The following is a 19232-nucleotide window of genomic DNA, read 5'->3' on the forward strand; positions in this document are numbered from 1 at the left end:
CTGGAGAGGGCCTTCTGGGGAGGGGAGTGGTTAGCAGCGCTCTGTCTTGCTGCAGGGGACTTGTCAGGAGTGATGCAGAACAGATTCTCGCATTGGATAAGGGTTGGATCACGTGGATTTGTAACTTGGAGATTCATAAGTCACAATGGAAGAGTAACCTTAGGTCTAAGGGGGAGCCCTCCCTCATTAGCACTGCTTCCAGTAGCTGTGGAGGCAGCACGGGGAATAGAACACAGAGATGAGAAGCAGAGACTCCTGTTTTGTGAATGACTTTCAGGGTTTTTTTTTTTTCCTTCATCTTTTCTTGCCATTTTTTACAGCGGAGGCGAGCAGTACGGCAGCAACGGCCGAAAAAAGTTGGTGTGCGCTACTATGAAACACACAACGTGAAAAATAGGAACAGGAACAAAAAGAAGACCAATGACTCAGAGGGACAGAAACACAAACGCAAAAAATTCAGACAAAAGCAGTAATGTTTAAAAGGTTTTTATTAAATTATACAAAAACCTGCAATTAGAAATCGTGTTTTCTTCCTGCCCCATTGGCATTTCTAAGGCCATAATGCATTTGTTCTGAGGTTTGACAGTTGAAGCCCTTCACCAGTGCTAGGGAAATAAAGCCTCCTCACCCTTAAGGATTTCAGTGATAAGAGTCTGAAAGTCTAGCACTTCAGGTAGACTGTGGATGAACTAAGAGGTCATGACAGTCACCTTATATGACAGTCACCCTGTCATATAAATGTCTGACAGAAATAGGGGATGAGGTCTACAAAATGGAAAGGGTGGTATTTCTTTTTTATTGGTAATGAGTGATTTGGAATAGAAGCATACTGAACTGCAAATTTCAAGGACGTTAGTGTACACGGCCTGGGCTTTGAGATACAAGAAGGCTGGGTGTGGACGAAATAGGAGAAAGCTACAGTAATTTCTGCCTCAATGAGTCTGTGAAGTGGACCCACTTACGACACATACATTCCTGTCGTAGAGTCCTGGAACTAGCAGATCTCGTGGAAAGAGTTCTTTCCCATGGAAATGACAACACAGGCGGGTCATTTCAGTAGAGCCTTAAAATTCCTCAGGATACTGGATCAGGGTAAAAGCTGCCCCTTAGATTCCAGATGAGAATGTGTATGGTGTGTTCAGCTTGGGGAACACAGCTTTTCTGGGGGAACAACAGTGCTTCCATTGTGAGCCTTGAAGCTCACTGGACCCAAGACAGATGACAGATGGAAGCTCTGCTAAGGAGAGTCCCTTCTCACACCTCTTTCCGGGGAAGCTGAGCATATTAGTGCCTTTTAGGTAATGTTACTTGTGCAGCCTAACTGAAGGGTGGAAGTTCTCCAGCTTACCACCCTAGCCCATCCTGCCTTGCCCCGAACTAAAGATTTATGTCACTCATTCAGTCTTCTGGGTCTACAAAACCAGGAGAGTGGAAGAGAAATACTAAAATGCAGTTGTCTAGCAGCCATACTCCAATCATTAGTTATTAGACCTGCATTTGGTTACCTCTTCAGTTGTTAATTAACATCACTACTTAGGGGAGTGCAGAGTCAGGGCTTGATTTTCTGCAGGATAAGGGGAACAGATCGGTGCTGGGGGAAGAGCTGAGTTGCAGACAACTCACAAAGGCCACTGTGACTAGTATTCCCTTCTGGCAAACATTTACTTTCTCCAAAGCCATAGGGTTGACTCTGCCATCGTTTCCTAACGTAGGCAGTCTGAAACCGAGGAGGAAGGGGTTCAGTTGACTGGCAAGTGTGGATAATACATTAGAAAACCAAAGCTCCAAAATGAGTTAGAAATGCATTCGAGCAGGGATAAGAAGACATTAAATAAGGAAGGCCAGAGGCGCAGGAAGCCCAAGTTAAGGTAGAAGATGAATTGTGAACTAAAAGTTTGAGGAGCAGAGAAGCAGATTCATTTGGCCAGAAGTAAGTATTGGTATAGAGTGATGACAAGATAGCAGTTACTTTCTTAGAATTTGAGCTGGCAGATCCCAAGGCTGACTAGGAAGCCACACACTTAGACTAACAGGGCCACACCATCTTCCATTGCCCAGCCAGGAGCCTGGCTGGCAGACCTTAGGTGTTTCATGACATTGGAGCAATAGTGTGACTTCTGACAAATACCTAGGTGGTGGTTAGGGGAAGGTATAGCTTGTTCCCTCAGGAAACTAGCTTTTTATTACAAAGGGCTTATGATGATTTTATTGGCTGCCAGAGGAACATAGTAAATAACTCCCAAGTGTCTTGTTGGAAATTATCATGTGGAAATTATCACTTCTTTGGTGCAATAATGCCTTCCAGTTGGGCCTGAAAAACAAAAACAAACTCCATTAATACTTGAAACTTGCAGCCTGATACAAATAGCTAAGAGGTGATAAAAGTCTGGGAAGAATAATCCAAATGCTGTCACTCCAAGCGTTCTTTTTCCCCTTGATCCCCAAATCCATATTTTCTAGATTAGCTAGTTTCTGGCTTGGCATACAGTCTTAGTACATGAGGAGATGCCAGAGCTGTCCTGGTTTCCACACAATAATGGCTCTGGGTATGATATAAAGCATTGACAAGGATATTGAATGCATTGTTGTAAGGGCTTTTCATGGCTCAGATTTCAGGCCAGAATATGTCTACTAAGTTAAATATTTGGCTCTCTGGCCGGGCACAGTGGCTCATGCCTGTAATCCCAGCACCTTGGGAGGCTGAGGTGGGCGGATCACGAAGTCAGGAGATTGAGACCATCCTGGCTAACACGGTGAAACCCCATCTCTACTAAAAATACAAAACTTAGCCGGGCGTGGTGGCAGGCATCTGTAGTCCCAGCTACTCCAGAGGCTGAGGCAGGAGAATAGCATGAACCCAAGAGGAGGGGCTTGCAGTGAACCGAGATCACACCACTGCACTCCAGCCTGGGTGACAGAGTGAGACTCCTATCTCAAAAAAAAAAAAATTGGCTCTCTTCTTTAACATCCTGGGAGTTCTGCTGGGACCAGAGGTTTGAGAAACAGCAAATTTTCAGCCACTGAGACAACCTGACACCTAATTAGAGAAATGCTGCCAGTGAATACAGAGCTGTCCCTTTTTTTGGGGGGGGTGCAGGTGGGGAACAGAGTTTTGCTCTTGTCACCCAGGCTGGAGCGTGATGGCATGATCTCGGTTCACTACAACCTCTGCCTCCCGGGTTCAAGTGATTCTCCTGCCTCAGCCTCCTGAGTAGCTGGGATTATAGGCGCACATCACCACGCCCAGCTACTTTTCGTATTTTTAGTAGAAATGGGGTTTCACCATGTTGGCCAGGCTGGTCTCAAACTCCTGACCTCAGGTGATCCACCCACCTCGGCCTCCTGAAGTGCTGGGATTACACGTGTGAGCCACCGCACCCCACCAGAGCTGTCCCTCTTTACCGAAAGCTTAAGACACTTGGGAGTTATTTACTATGTTCCTCTGGCAGCCAATAAAATAATACTGGACAGATCTGTAGGTAGGTCTAGCCTGGGGACAGCAAAGCTGCTTTATTTGCAATTGCAGTTTTGAGCCAATAAAAACAGCTCACTTTCTGTGTTACACGCCTGTAATTCCAGCACTCTGGGAGGCCAAGGTGGGCGGATCACGTGAGATCAGGAGTTCATGACCAGCCTGGCCAACATGGTGAAACCCTATCTCTATTCAAAATACAGAAATTTGCTGGGCGTGCTGGCACATGTCTGTAATCCCAACTATTTGGGAGGCTGAGGTAGGAGAATGCTTGAACATGGGAGGTAGAGGTTGCAGTGAGCCGAGATTGCACTCCAGCCTGGGCAACAAGAGCGAAGCTCCGTCTCAAAAAAAAAAAAAAAAGGCTGGACACGGTGGCTCATACCTGTAATCCCAGCACTTTGGGAGGCTGAGGCAGGTGGATCACCTGAGGTCAGGTGTTCGAGACCAGCCTGGCCAATATGGTGAAACCCCCATCTCTACTAAAAATACAAAAAATTAGCCAGGCATGGTGGTGGGCACCTGTAATCCCAGCTACTCGGGAGGCTGAGGCAGGAGAATCGCTTCAACTCGGGAGGCAGAGGTTGCAGTGAGTCGAGATCATGCCATTGCACTCCAGCCTGGGCAACAAGAGCAAAACTCTGTCTCAAAAAAAAAAAAAAAGTAAAATGCCCACTTCTAAAGAATCTTTCACCCTGGAGATTACCAGATTGCTTTTAAATGTTAGAAATATGGTAAGGTATTTGGTTTGCTCTTGTTGCTAATCCAGGAAGAATTGGGGAACTCAGGCTTGTGAAAAAGGAATATGGCAGTTAAGGAAAGCAGCCTCAGTGGCTGCTAAGGAAACAGATTCATCTATGGCTATGAAAGTTTCTTGCTTTTCTTTTTGTTTAACTTTTCAGCAACAAGAAAAGTTCCAGTAGTGGTTAATAGAAAGCCTTCTTTATTGCAAATGGCCAGTCCTGCTGGTGTGTAGACCTAACAAGCCTGCCAATGTCAAGACCATAAGGTTTCTATCTGAGTCTAGGGAGGAGAGGGAGATCCATCCAGGGTCCTTTGGCCAGGGCCGTGGGAGAAAGCCCACGTGTAGGCTTTCTCTCCAGAAGAGTGATGTCAGTAGGCCATCTCTCCAGAAGAGTGATGCTCAAACTTTTGCAAACATTAAAATCACCTGAGACCTTGTTAAAGCACATTGCTGAACCCCAACCCCAAATTTTCTGATTTGGTAGATCTGGGGTGGGTCCAATAATTTGTCTTGCTTCATTTGCCAGGTGAGGATGATGCTGGTCTGGGGCCTACCTTTTGAGAACCTTTGGACCAAACAGCTGGGAGGTGCAGTGCCGGTAGCATGGCCTCCTGCCCAGCTGTGTCCAGCAGCCCCCTCCCTCCCATGACCTCAGCTGGATAAAAGACCACTGCTGGCACTGGGCTTCGAGGAAGAGCACCTATGCCTGGGTTCCCCGACCACATTCCTGGGGAAAGTTTCTGATTTGAAATGGTTCTTCCTCTCAAAGGGCCCTGCTGCCCACTGCTTCTGACTTCTTCCCTGGTTATGCCCTGAAACAGTGCCTCAGAGGAGACAGCCATGGGACAGCACTACCACACAAGCCAGCTGGAGCCCTGCTCTCCCCCAACATACCAGCTTCCGGGGGAACGGAGTTTCACTTTTTGCCATATCCACCTCTTCCTTGAGGATGGGCAACTTTTTTCCAGGGGGAAGAATCCTCCACTGGAGAGCCAAGCTGAGGCGCCTCAGAGATTTGGAGTTGAGCGTAGAGACCCCCTCTGGAGCCCTCCCCTTCTCCCACCACCAAAGTCAGCTTCCTTTATTCTTTGGCAGTGCATGTGGACAAACATTTAAAAGCCATGGAAAAGGAACCGAATGCCTGGCCCGTGGGGCTAGGTCTCGGGGCGGTGGGCACCTCCACCCCAGCCTGCGCGTTGATTACCTTCAGCTGCTGATTCGTCCGCTTTAGGAACTGAATCTCCTCATTGTGCTTCTTCTCCTCCACCTGCCGCCTCTCGCTCTCCCGCTTCTCGGTGGCTTCACATTTTGCCTTCTGCTCGTTCACTTGCCTCTCCAGGTCTCTCTTTTCCGTCTCCAATTCTGCAATCTGAGGAGAGAATGACCAGTCATCCTGGGATGTCGCCAGGTGAATGGAATGGTGTGAGCCTGGGTGGAAGGGACATGGGACATAAGACATTGCCAGGGTATATACTGCCACCCAGTGGGAGGTCAGTGCCTGGCATGGAGCGTCCACAGCGGAGACAACTCTGCCAAGACCACCAGGCTGGCCATCATACTCAACCAGGGGTCCCTCACTGAGGTGATGCAAGTCCAAGTGTCGTGACTGTCAGGAGAGCACCTTAGGAGGCCAGAATGTAGTGCTGGAATGACAAGCACATAGCCCTGAGGTTTACAGAAGAGACAGGGGGCCAAGGGTCACGGTAAACCCCACTCACTTTCCTCTCCATGTCTGACTTCCCCTGCTCAGCCTGCAGTGCCTTCCTCATGCCAAACGCCACGCTGCTCTCGTACAGGGTCTGGTAGGCAGCGATGGTCATGCGGATCTCGTCCCGGACTCGCAGCAGCAGCAGGCCCCTCTCCGCACAGTTGATGGTGACCTCCCGGATCAACTCATCTTCCAATGCACACACACCATGAGATCAGACAGGGCATGGGGAGGGGGCTTGCACTATGTCTACTGCAAACACCCTTCCTCTTGGGAAGGACATTAGGGTGTTCTTGCTTGGAGACAAAGTAAAAAGCCTCAGAGAAGGGCCTCAGGGAGGCTGCCTTCAGTGGCCCAAAGAGCCTTGCCATGCAGTGACTCCTCTGAACTTGGCACTTGTGAGTAGCACAGAGTCAGCAAACCTGGGTCGTCCAGGGCAAAGGAAACAAGAGGCTCTGGTTTGTTTACAGCACTGGGTCCCCTCCCTTCTGGCCTTTGGTAAAAACTGGTTACTATTCGAAAAAACCTGACTTTTTCTGTTTAAAGATGGCAGCTGTTTTAAAGCAGCTGGGACATCCTGCGTGCCCCCTTGGCTGCATTGGTTTGAGGCTGGAAACGGCAACGTCTAGAGCTTGCCCGCCTATCTCCCCATAAATGCTGACCTGGAGGGCGAAGCGTAACAACACACGGATGGGGAAGCCTGCTAAACCCTGCAGCTGCCTGAGAGTTTGAAGGTGGTTTGCAGATCGTCATCCATAAGAGCCAGTGAGACTGGGCTGGGGGACAGCCATTTGACACCAGCACTCAAGGAGGTGCATCTTAAATCTCTCGTGTCTGTCGGTTAACAACAAATCACAATATTTTTCTGGACCAAGGGCCAAATATTCATGGATGGATGGATGTAGATACTGAGCATTAATCTTTCTGACTAAAAAATTAGCATATGCTTATTATGGAAATCTTTGGAAAAACAGATAGAAGTTCTCGTTTTACTCCAAACATCTGCTAAGGGGTGAGGAACTCAAGTTGCCAAGAATACAGTGGCTGGCAGCTGGAGGACTTGTAGAAGAGGTGGGGCTGGTGTAGGGAAAAGAAAAGAGAGATCAGACTGTTACTGTGTCTATGTAGAAAAGAAAAACATAAGAAACTCCATTTTGACCTGTACCCTGAACAATTGCTTTGCCCTGAGATGCTGTTAATCTGTAACTTTGCCCCAACCTTGAGCTCACAGAAACATGTGTTGTATGGAATCAAGGTTTAAGGGATGTAGGGCTGTGTAGGATATGCCTTGTTAACGAAATGTTTACAGGCAGTATGCTTGGTGAAAGTCATCGCCATTCTCCATTCTCGATAAATCAGGGGCACAATGCGCTGCGGAAAGCTGTGCAGGGAGGTCCAGGGCAGGGACCTCTGCCCTGGAAAGCCGGATGTTGTCCAAGGTTTCTCCCCATGTGATAGCCTGAAATACGGCCTCATGGGATGGGAAAGACCTGACTGTCCCTCAACCCGACACCCGTGAAGGGTCTGTGCTCTGGAGGATTAGTAAAAGAGGAAGGCCTCTTGCCGTTGAGATAAGACAAAAGCCTCTGTCTCCTGCCTGCCCCTGGGACCTGAATGTCTCGGTGTAAAACCCGACTGTACATTTGTTCTATCCTGAGATAGGAGAAAAATCGCCCTGTGGTGGGAGGCAAGACATGTTGGCCGCAACACTGATCTGTTACTCTTTAGATGTTTGGGTGGAGAGAAGCATAAATCTGGCCTACGTGCACATCCAGGCATAGTACCTTCCCTTGAACTTATTTGTGACACAGATTCCTTTGCTCACATGTTTTCTTGCTGGCCTTCTCCCCACTATCACCCTGTTCTCCTGCCACATTCCTCTTGCTGAGATAGTGAAAATAGTAATCAATAAATACTGAGGAAACTCAGAGACCGGTGCCGGTGCGGGTCCTCCGTATGCTGAGCACTGGTCCCCTGGGCCCACTTTTCTTTCTCTATACTTTGTTTCAGTGTCTTATTTCCTTTCTCAGTCTCTGGTCCTGCCTGACGAGAGATACCCACAGGTGTGGAGGGGCTGACCCCCTTCAACTGGGAAGGGAAGGAGGGCAGTTAGCTGTTGCTGGGTGGGTCAGGCAGGGGGAGAGAAGGGGATTCCAGTATGAGATGGGCTCCAGCTCTAGGGTGCTCAGGCCTGGATCTGTGCTGAGGGTGAAGGGAAGGGAGCAGTAGGGTGTGTAGTGTCCACCCCTCACCTGGCTCACTCACCAAAACACTGTGAGTAGAGTTCCCTGCGGACAGGGCAGATGCCTGTTTCCCTGGCCTGCCGCTGCTGCAGCTTTAAGTCTAACTGCTCCTGGAGGTGCACCACGTCCATCCTGGTGCTGGGGGTGCTGGACACCTGCTGGATCCATAGCTGCGTGTCTTCCACCCACTCCCTGTGGCAGACACAGCAAGACTGAGCAAAACCCATTGACTCGAGGGTCCCCAGCACATGAGCAGAAAGGGCCCTTTGAGCCCTCTGCCTGAGCAGCAGTGAGGGGCAGCTTTGCCACCAACCCAGAATCCTCCATCCCTTGGGATGTGAGGTTCCAAAGCCACACCCACTATGCTGCCTCCATAGGGACCTCGGGAATGGGTAGGTGGTGGACAATTTCCACCACGGCAACGGGCCTCTGTGAAATAATTCCCCACCATTTCAGATCTTACCCTCCTAACATGTTGAAGACCGATTTAGGGTTGTTGCTTGATCTGAACATTAGGAACTACCCACCAACTTATGGGGTGGGAAACACAGGACATCATGAATCTTGTGTGAGTGAGAAAGAGGCAGATGTGTGTATCAGGGGTAGGGAGGTTCGTGAAGGTGTGTGCCTGTGTAGGCCCCCACAATGAACCTTGTGGCAGAGATGGCCAGGTTGTGGAATCACATGGAGGAAGTTTGAAGGCAAAACTGCCATGGGGGAGAGGATTTCTGCATCATTGGTGGGAGGGAATCAACTGAAAAGTTATCCCCATCCTTTGACCTCCACCTCAGAGGAGATGACAGTCTCTCTTTCACTGTTTTCCCTTTTCCTCATAGCCTTACAAACTGTGCTGTCAACTTATTACATAAAAATAGATGAAAAGGCATGTCGCTGCAGAAGAAAAATGCAAGAAGAAGAGATCATGTTGGGCAGGGGTGCTCTGCTATAGTGAATTCTCAAGGAGAGCCTCCTGGAAGAAATGACATCTGAGAAAGACCTGAGTGAAGAAATGAAAGGAACCAGGAGAATATCAAGGGAAGAACATCTTTGGCAGTGAAAACACCAGCTGTCAGGGCCCTGTGATGGGAGAGTGAATGAGGCATTTCAGAAATAGCAAGTGAGGGCCGGGCGCGGTGACTCACGCCTGTAATCCCAGCACTTTGGGAGGCCAAGGTGGGCAGATCATGAGGTCAGGAGATCAAGACCATCCTGGCTAACACGGTGAAACCCCGTCTCTACTAAAAATACAAAAAACTAGCCAGGCGTGGTGGCGGGCACCTGTAGTCCCAGCTACTCGAGAGGCTGAGGCAGGAGAATGGCATGAACCCAGGAGGCGGAGCTTGCAGTGAGCCGAGATCGCGCCATTGCACTCCATCCTGGGCAACAGAGTGAGACTCCGACTCAAAAAAAAAAAAAAAAAAAGAAATAGCAAGTGAGGCCCCTGTGGATTCAGCACACAGTGAACAAGAAACAGAATAACAGGGGATAAGGTCAGGGATATATCATAGGCTAGATCATGCCACATCTTCCAGGCCATTGTAAGGACTTTTGATTTTAGTCTGAGATGGGAAGCCATGAAAGAGTTTTGTTTTGGGCAGAGACTGGCATGATCTGACTTATGACTTAGGGGCTGTATGGAGGATAGATTTTAGGAGCAGAGTGGAAGCAGTGTTTTCAGACAGGAGACCATTGCAGCAGTGCGAGTGGCCACCAGTGACGAGAAGCAAGATGATGGAAGCAGAGGTGGTGAAAAGTGGTTGGATTTGGGAAAGAATTTGAAGGTGGAGCCAAAAGAATGTGATGAAGGATAGGACACATGCTGTGAGAGTGACCAAAAGGAACGAAAGGTGGTTTGAGTCCCTAGTAAAAACTTCTCAGAAGACGGGGGATGAGCAGACTAGGGGAGGAAGAAATTGCGATTTAGTTTGAATATGTTGGGTTTGAGATGTCTATTAGATATCTTCATGAAGATAATGAGGAAGTAGAAGACTATATGGGCCTGGAGTTTAGTGGAGAGGACAGGGCTGGAAATACACATTTGGGAGCCATCAGCACATAGGTGGTATCTAAAGCCACGAGATTGGGTGACAGCATGCAGGAAACAAGGGTAGATTGAGAAGAGGTCTCCCACCAGCCTGCCAGGATCCAGCCATATGTAAGTTCTAGGAGCTCTGTGATACTGAGAGAAAACCCCAGCCAGGAACAGAGGCAGAGTGCCTCCTCCCACACTCCCAAAATCCACGATGCAAAAGCCTAGGCCTTCACCCAGCCACTGCTCCTACTTTCTTACCTTGGGGGTAGTATGGCATTCAAGATTTCTTCTGCCTGCTTTGTAGGATCTGGGACACAGGGAGCTGAGGGGAGCTTGGTCTTGGGTAGCTGTGGGGCTGAACCTGAAGGTCCAGGCTGCTGGGGGCTGACTTTCAGTAGCCGAGCCTGAGATGAAGGCACAGGTGAGGGCAGGAAATGGTTCAGGAGCTCAGCTCCACACATCCCCAACCTGTAGATTGCTCCAGGTCTTCTGCACAGTCCTCCCCTCTTCCTAGCCTACTTTGGGTCGGTCTTCTCAGCAGAAATTATGTCACAGAGCTGAAGGAGGCCATGAAGTCTGGTCCCAACTCAATGCTTGAACAAGTGTTTCTGGCACATGTGCTCAGGCATGGGCTTTCACATCTCTGGTGATGGGGAAATCACTACCTCATCTATTCTTGGATCCGGGTACCATGAAGAAGAGTGAGCCCCATCCATCTCCCTGTGATCTCCTTCCCCATCCTAAATCTGCCCTCTGGGGTCACAACCACCATCTGGGCTTCCTATACAATCCTCTCACCCTCCTTCTCCGACTTCCCAATTCCTTTTACTCCCAGTCGCTGCAATCCCTGTCCCTTGAGATTGCTGACCCTCAGTGCGGGAACGTGTCTTTCCCCATTGGAGTTTCGAGGCTTTGTCCCCTGAGCCCCCGTCCTCACCTTGGGGCTCCGTTTCTCCGTGTTCCGGCTCACCAGTACAGGGGTGTCGTACTTGAGCAAAGAATCTGCGGGGGGAATCATGGCGGCGGCAAGAGTAGCAGCCCAGCAGCTGCCCCGTCCAGTGTGGGCCTTGTTTGCCGTCACCATGGAAACCGCCCCTCACTCCCGCCCCCGCGCTTCTTGACCTGGGCGGAGCTTCGAAGTGGGGTGGGGCCAACAACCGGCGAGTTTCATTCTGTGCCTCCTGGGCGGAAACCTCTTGTTCCTGGCTTCTTAGGCCTTCTGCTCACCGGTTCGTCCCTGTACTCTTGGAAGCAAGGAAAAGGGCGGTTCGAGTCCCTGCGCTGCGTCTAGCTCGCGATTTGAATGAAGTGGGCAGATCACCTTTGCCGTGCCCCAATTTTGTCACCTGAAAAACAGGAGTCATCTCCTGACTCCTCAAGAAGGATTAAGGGACAATTCCCAAAGGAAGTCATCTGGAGTTCCTAGGTTTTTTGAAGGGTTTTTTTGTTGTTGTTGTTCCCAAAATGTGTTTATTGAGATTGTTTCCCACTCATCTTGATTCAGGGTGCTTTTAGTGCTGCTTCCTCCTGAAGGAACATCCTTCTGTATGCCTTACTTTTCCTCCCGTAGGCTGGCAGAGGACAGTGGAGCAGCCAACACACAAAACTGCCGTTTGTGCATGGCTAAAGACTGGTGATTTTATAGCATCCTGGGCATTTCACATCCATGAAGTAGGAATTGGGGCTCCGCACCAGGCGTTTATTTTTGTGTTTCCTCTTCTCTTCTGGGGAGGGATGAAGGAGATCCTTTCCAAGAGGCGTATTCTCATGGGTAGGTCATTACCGCCAGAAAGGGCTTGTTTTGTTTTTTAAATTGAGACGGAGTCTCGCTCTGTTGCCCAGGCTGAAGTGCAGCGGAGTGATCTTGGCTCACTGCAACCTCCACCTCCCAGGTTCAAACGAATCTTCTGCTTCAGCCTCCCGAGTAGCTGGGATTACAGGTGCCTGCCACCACATCTGGCTAATTTTTGTATTTTTAGTAGAGATGGGGTTTCACCACGTTGGCCAGGCTGGTCTCGAACTCCTGACCTTGTGATCCGCCTGCCTCGGTCTCTCAAAGTGCTGGGATTACAGGCGTGAGCCACCGCGCCTGGCCCGAAGTATTTTTCTAATTAAAGGAGAAATGACAATGTAGGAGCCAATAGGAAACTTCCCCTTTGCCCCCTGAAGAGTCGCTCAAAAATCAATTCACAAAAGGCAGATTAATTGGAGAAAAGGCATACGAATGTATTTAAAGTGTATACACGGGGAGAATCACAGCGTGATTACCCACCCCAAAAAGAGTTCAGAAGCTTATATATCCTCCTGGTAAAACAGATTTATGAGGGTGGGAGAAGGAGGAATTCTGCTCAGGGATTACTAGGCAGAATGAATTAATAAGGGAACAGAGATACATTTGTGAATAGTTTTTTGTTGTTTTTTTGTTTTGGTTTGGTTTTTTTGAAGACAAAAAAACCTGTAGCCCTGGCTGGAGTGCAGTGGTGCCATCACGGCTCACTGCAGCCTCCAACTCCTGGGCTCAAGCGATCCTCCTGTCTCTGCTGGGACCACAGGCACGAGCCACCATCCCCTGCCAAATTTAATTTTTGTAGAGACAGAGTCTTGCTATGTTGGGCAGGCTGGTCTGGAACTCCTGGCTTCAAGCGATTTTCCTGCCTTGGCCTCCCAAAGCGCCGGAATTACAGGCTGCAGCCTCCGTGCTCGGCTGTAGATAGCTACTTTTGACAGTATAAGGGTCTCTGGTCAGGTGTGATTACATTCTTGGGAGGAGAAGAAAGAAACAATTATTCCTTTTGGTAGTCTGTATTTTAGGCAGATAAAGACCTGCGCTTTGGGAGAGACGGTGGGCACCGGGAAGGAACATTGAGGCTTCTTCAGTTCAGCATGTCAGTGCGCCATATTTTGGAGTTTCGATTTCTGAGCCCCAACAGCATTGCAGAAAGTTCAGGAAATAGAAGAGGAAAAGCTAATGATTTGCCCATGGGTTATCATCTCTGATTGCATTTCCATTTCTTCCTTCCTTCTATTTCCAAATGTAAATGTAATTATAGTTTGCGCACAATTTTGTATCCTGCTTTGTCGTTAACAAGTCAAGGTTTTTAAAGTTTGTAAATGGTTTACTAATGGCCACATAACACCCATTAATTTGGCTGACTTCCCTACTGCTGGGTATTTACATTGTTTCCACGTTTTGTAATTACTAATAATGTGGCAACAGTCTTGAGAGGTTTGCTTTTTCCCAGTTTTTTGTTGTTGCTGTTGTTTGTTTGTTTTTGAGACATCTCACTCTGTCACCCAGGCTGGAGTGCAGTGGTGCGATCCTCGCTCACTGCAACCTGTGCCTTCCGGGTTCAAGCGATTATCTTGCCTCATTCTCCCGAGTAGCTGGGATTACAGCTGCGCGCCACCACACCCGGCTAATTTTTGTATTTTTAGTAGAGACGAGGTTTTGCCATGTTGGCCAGGCTGTTCTCGAACTCTTGACCTCAGGTGATCCGCCAGCCTCGGCCTCCCAAAGTTATGGGACTACAAGCGAGAGTCACCACGCCCAGCCAGAAGTTTGTTTTTGAAACTTGAAACTCCTGCCACCCAAGCCGGTCACTGTGGCCACGCCCACTAGGGAGTAGTCACGTGTTTACTCTCTGCCGCAAGGATTTCTGGGAGGTTGGGCACCCCGGAAGCGGAAGTCCAGGAGTCAAACTCGTCATTTCCTTCAGCTAGAGGAGCTCAACGGATCTGTTTTCTTTCGCTCAGCCAAAATCACAGAATGAAGGCGGTGAAGAGCGAACGGGAGCGAGGGAGCCGGCGAAGACACCGGGACGGGGACATGGTGCTGCCGGCGGGGGTGGTGGTGAAGCAGGAGCGTCTCAGCCCAGAAGTCGCACCTCCCGCCCACCGCCGTCCAGACCACTCTGGCGGTAGCCCGTCTCCGCCGGCCAGCGAGCCGGGCCGCCCGGGCCACCGCGGGAACCGAGCCCGAGGAGTTAGCCGGTAAGTGGGGGAGCAGTCCAGGATGGACGTTGGGTTGGGCTCATTCAGAAAGGCGGGCAGGGCTAGCATCCGAAACAGGTTTTGCATGCTGGGCGCAGCAGCCTGGACTTAATCCTGAGGGACTGTTGAGAGTGATCCAGTCGTGCTTGTGTTATGCTTGCTCTGTCACTTGCCTTATAGCTCGGTGTTCAACGCCTAATGACAGACCGGCAGGATCCCACTCCTTCATTCTTGTGTCCCCAGCACTTCGAAGAGTGTAGCCCAACAGATAGCACTGATAATCTGTTAAATTGGAATGAGATTTTCCCCATCCCGCCCACAAATGGAGTGTGGGCCTTGTCTTTCCAGTTACCTGCCAGAAAGATTTTCACATCGAGGTCTAGGCGAGCTACCTAACAGAAACTGGGGGAAAAAAAAAAAAAAAGTTACTGCTTGCTAGACTCATTTATTTATGCATTCATTCACCATAGTTTTACTGAGTGCCTATTTTAAGTGTGAAACACTGCCCTAGGTATTGGGGCTGCAAGGGTGATTGAGTTAGATGATCTTCACCAGTGCCAAATTGGCCATGCTCTAACCCTGAGACAGATGATAAAAAAAAAATAGTTTCAATAACAAGTATTATTGATAGGTTATAACAGTAATGTGATAGTGAGAGATTGGAGAGAAGAGGGAGGAGGCCTCTCTAAAGAGGTGTCATTTGAGCCCAGACCTGAGTGATAGGAATGATTCAACCTCTTAAAGATCCAGGCAGAGGAAACAACATCTGCAAAGAACTTGAAGTAGAATGAATTATGATTGAAATGGGAAAAAGCCAGTGTCGATGGAGTATAGTGGTCAAGAAGGTGGGTGGTAGGAATGAGATGGCATAGGGAGGAAGTAGAACCACAGGATGGAGGGATTGTTCCTGATGGTAGGGGTGTTGGTAGTGAGGGATAAAGAATCAAGGGTGACTTCCGGATGGTGATGCCAATTAGCAAGATGGCAAGGAGTAGGAGAGGAAAGGTTTTTGAAGTGTTGGAAATTAAGAGTTTTGTTACCTAAGTGAGAAGGTTCAATAGACAGTTGTCTATGTGAGTATGGAATGCAAGGGAGATGTTAGAGCTAGGAAAGTGAACCTCGTGACTCCTTTAATGTGACTGGCAGATACCTTCACAAAAGCGTTGTTTGTGTTAGTAGGTAAGCCTGATACTGGAAGCTAATTTTTATGGGGGAAGGGAAATTGCAATAAAATCCTGTATACCATGCTCTGTATAGGTCCCCACCCAAAAAGAAAAACAAGTCCTCAGGGAGAAGAAGCAAGTCTCCTCGGAGTAAGAGAAACCGAAGTCCTCATTACTCAACAGTCAAAGTGAAGCAGGTAAGTGGATTGGGGTGTTTTGATGTTGGGTCCAAATTGAGAGCCTTTTCCTATCACAGCTAAAGAGGGCTGTGTGTGTGTATTGTGTGTGTGTGCATGTGTGCACCCACACTCACCTACATCTCTACCTGTACCTCCAATGGGCTTTTCTGAAAACTGGGTGTATTTCTTTTTTCTGTTTTCTTCCTGGTTTCTCCCAGTGGTAGCATCTATTCATAACAGAACTGTGGTACAAGATCATCATCAGAATATTGACATCGATATAGTCAAGATAACATTTCCTTCACCACAAGGAATACCTTGTGTTGTCCTTTTGTAGTCACACACACTTATTTCCCACTTCCCACTTTTATCCTTCCTTAACTTCTGTCAACTTCTAATCTGTTCTTCATTTCTATAATTCTGTCATTTCAAGAACGTTGTGTAAATGGAATCATACAGTATGTAACCTTTAGGATTGTCTTTTCTCACTCAGCAGAATCTTTTGGAGATTTATTCAGGTTGCATCTCTCAGTAGTTTGTTTCATTTCATTGCTGAGTGGTATCCATATGGCATGGATTTAGCCACTTACTCATTAGAGAACATCTGGGTTGTTTCCATTTTTTGGCTATTACACATAAAGCTGCTATATACACATTTGTGTACAGGTTTTTATGTGAACATAAGAGTTCATTTCTCTGGGATAAATGCTCAGGAGTGCAATTGCTGGGTTGTACGGTAGTTGCAGGTTTAATTCTTTTAAGAAATTGCCAGACTGTTTTCCAGAGTGGCTATATTAGTTTCCTAGGGCCACCATAATGAAATACCATAGAGTAGGTGGCTTAAACAACAGAAATTCATTTTCCTGTAGTTCTGAGGCTAAAAGTCAAAAATTAGGGTGTTAGCAGGTTTGGATTCTCCTGAAAAAATTCCTCTTTCCTTGGCTTGCAGATGGCTACCTCTTTGCTATATCCTTAAATGATCTTTTTTCTGTCCTGGTGTCTTTTCTCAGCCATATTGGATTAGGGCCCTACCCTCATTTTTTAACTTAATCAGCTCTTTAAAGACCTTATCTCCAAAAACGGTTACAAATACATTCTGAGGTACTTGGGTTTGGTACTTTAACATGCTGATTTTGGAGAGTACAGTTTAGTCCGTAACAGTGGCTGTACCATTTTATATTCCCACCAGCAATGTATGAATGATCCAGTTTCCCTGTATCTTTATCAGCATTTCAAGTTATCACTTTATTTTAGCCATTCTGATAGGTGTGTAGTAGTATTTCATTGTGATTTTAATTTGCGTTTTCCTTTTTTTTTTTGAGACGGAGTCTCACTCTGTCACCAAGGCTGGCTCTGTGTGTGTGTGTGTGTGTGTGTGTGTATGTGTGTGACCTGGACTGGAGTACAATGGCGTGATCTTGGCTCACTGAAATCTCCCCTTCCCGGGTTCAAGTGATTCTCCTGCCTCAGCCTCCCGAGTAGCTGGGATTACAGGTGCCCACCACCACGTCCAGCTAATTTTTTGTATTTTTAGTACAGATGGGGTTTCACTATGTTGGCCAGGCTGGTCTCGAACTTCTGACCTCGTGATCTGCCCGCCTCAGCCTCCTGAAGTGCTGGGATTACAAGTGTGAGCCACCACACCCGGCCTTGGACGTCTTTTCATGTGCTTATTTGCCATCTGTATGTATCTTCTCAGGTGCAATGTCTCATGTCTTTTGCCTGTTTTCCTTTTTTTCTTTTTTTTTTTTTTGTTTTTTTGAGATGGAGTTTCACTCTTGTTGCCCAGGCTGGAGTGCAGTAGCGTGATCTCAGCTCATTTCAGCCTCAGCCTCCCAGGTTCAAGGGATTCTCCTGCCTCAGCCTCCCAGGTAGCTGGGATTACAGGCTCCTGCCACCATGCCTGGCTAATTTTTGTATTTTTAGTAGAAATGGGGTTTCGTCATGTTGACCAGGCTGGTCTTGAACTCCTGACCTCAGGTAATCCACTCACCTCAGCCTCCCAAAGTGCTGGATTACAGCACTTTGCTGTAATCCCAGTATGAGCCACTGCGCCCAGCTGTCTTTTGCCTGTTTTCTAATAGTATTATTTGCTTTTTTACTGTTTTTAAGAATTCTTTTTATATTGTAGATACTAGTCCTTTTTGGGGTATGTGGTTTACAAGTATTTTTTTCCCAGTCTGTAGCTTGTCTTCATTTTCTTAACAGGGTTTATCTCAGAACAAAAGTTTTTTTTAATTTCAAAGAAGTCCAGCTTATCTGTTTTTCCTTTTATGGATTGTGCTTTTGATGTCATGGCTAAGAACTTTTTGCCTAGCTCTAGATCTCCGAAATTTTCTTCTAAATTTTTTTTCTTAAAAGTCCACGATCTGTTTTCAGTTTCTTTTTAGGGTTTTGTTTTTGTTTTTGTTTTTGTTTTGCCTATGAATGTCCACAAACATCAACACCATTTGTTGAAAAGACTGTCTTTCCTCCACTGAATTACTTTTGCTCTTTTGTCAAAAATCACTTGGGCATATTTGTGTAGGTCTATTTCTGGGATGTCTGTTCTCTTCCATTTGTCAGTGTCTGTCATTCTTCCAATACCACACAATCTTAAAATACAATAAGTCTTGAAATTGTATGGACTGATTTCCCCCGTTTTATTCTTCTTTGTAAAAATTGCTTTAGCTATTCAACTTCTTTTGTTATCCATAGAAGTTTTAGAACAATCTTATCTCTATTTTTAAAAAGTCTGGGCAGGTCACAGTGGCTCATGCCGGTAATCCCAGTACTTTGGGAGGCTGAGGTGGGCAGATGACTTGAGCTCAGGAGCTCCAGACCAGCCTAGGCAACATGGTGAAACCCATCTTTACAAAAAATATAAAAATTAGCTGGGTGTGGTGGCATGCCTGTAGTCCCAGCTACTCAGGAGGCTGAGGTGGGAGGATTACTTGAGCCTAGGAGGTTGAGGCTGCAGTGAACAGTGATCATACCACCGCACTCCAGCCTGGGCAACAGAGTGAGATCCAAAAGAAAAATCTTGCTAGAATTTTGATAGGATTTGTGTTAAACTGGTGTTTAGGGGCAATAATTGACTTTTCACTATGTTAAATCTTCTAATCCATGGACATTGTGTGTCTCCCCTTTTATATAGGTCATCTTTGATATCTTTTATCAGTCGTAGGTTTCAGCATATAAATCCTATACATATTTATTTGTGGAATGATTATAAAGGGTATTTTAAATGGGTGTCCACATGTTCATTGCTACTATATAGAAATATAATTCATTTTTGTGTGTTTATGTTAATCCTATATCCTTGCTGAACTAATTTATTCTAGTTTTTTTTTTTGTTTTAGATTACTTGGGATTTTCTACATAGACAATCATATCTACAAATAGGGACAGTTTTATTTCTTCCTTTACAATCGGTATGCATTTTATTTCCTTTTGTTGTTTGCATTAGTCCGTTTTCATGCTGTTGATAAAGACATACCCGAGACTGGGCAATTTACAAAAGAAAGGTTTAATGGACTTACAGTTCCACATGGCTGGTGAGGCCTCACAACCATGGCAGGAAGCAGGGAGGAGCAAATCACACAGGGAGGGGGGCAGGCAAAGAGAGATAAAATAAAAGAGTAACGAGAGCAGACACTCTTGCCTTATTCTCAATTTTGAGGGATGATAAATCAGTCATCTTTTTTTTTTTTTTTTTTTT

General features: G+C 47.1%; 3 protein-coding genes across 4 annotated transcripts in view; 2 read left to right on the top strand and 1 right to left on the bottom strand.

Moving 5' to 3' along the window:
* Positions 1-513, top strand: part of GNL2 (guanine nucleotide binding protein-like 2 (nucleolar)) — a 29619-nt gene extending 29106 nt beyond the window's left edge. The window contains 1 exon segment of the mRNA XM_011955290.1: positions 321-513. Coding sequence (XP_011810680.1) covers positions 321-473 — 153 coding nt within the window. The 3' untranslated portion in view covers positions 474-513.
* Positions 471-11288, bottom strand: DNALI1 (dynein, axonemal, light intermediate chain 1). 2 transcript variants are annotated; one of them, XM_011955289.1, is made up of 6 exons: positions 11138-11288; positions 10459-10604; positions 8191-8360; positions 5936-6114; positions 5422-5586; positions 471-2311 (listed from the first exon to the last, which is right to left on the bottom strand). In XM_011955289.1, exons 1-6 carry the CDS (start codon positions 11282-11284, stop codon positions 2276-2278), a joined length of 843 nt encoding a protein of 280 aa, XP_011810679.1. In that variant the 5' UTR covers positions 11285-11288; the 3' UTR covers positions 471-2275. The 2 variants fall into 2 exon arrangements, with proteins under 2 accessions (XP_011810679.1, XP_011810678.1); XM_011955288.1 differs by lacking the exon at positions 471-2311 and having other exon boundaries at positions 5109-5586.
* Positions 11289-13857: 2569 nt separating this feature from the next.
* The window catches only part of SNIP1 (Smad nuclear interacting protein 1), a 17409-nt gene continuing 12034 nt past the window's right edge, over positions 13858-19232 (top strand). Inside the window, exons 1-2 of the mRNA XM_011955292.1 lie at positions 13858-14190; positions 15448-15550. Of these exons, the coding sequence (XP_011810682.1) occupies positions 13967-14190; positions 15448-15550 (327 nt within the window). The 5' untranslated portion in view covers positions 13858-13966. The remainder of the gene's footprint in view (positions 14191-15447; positions 15551-19232) is intronic.

This window comes from Colobus angolensis, unplaced genomic scaffold, assembly GCF_000951035.1.
Source record: "Colobus angolensis palliatus isolate OR3802 unplaced genomic scaffold, Cang.pa_1.0 Scaffold4, whole genome shotgun sequence".
Lineage (NCBI taxonomy): Eukaryota > Metazoa > Chordata > Mammalia > Primates > Cercopithecidae > Colobus > Colobus angolensis.

Coding starts and splice junctions, on each gene's coding strand:
- DNALI1 (XM_011955288.1), bottom strand. CDS start 11,284: ATGGTGACGGCAAACAAGGCCCACACTGGACGGGGCAGCTGCTGGGCT. Junction 8,361..10,458: donor AATGCCATACTACCCCCAAG/GTAAGAAAGTAG, acceptor TGTCTGCCACAG/GGAGTGGGTGGAAGACACGC. Junction 6,115..8,190: donor ACTCTACTCACAGTGTTTTG/GTGAGTGAGCCA, acceptor GTGCATTGGAAG/ATGAGTTGATCCGGGAGGTC.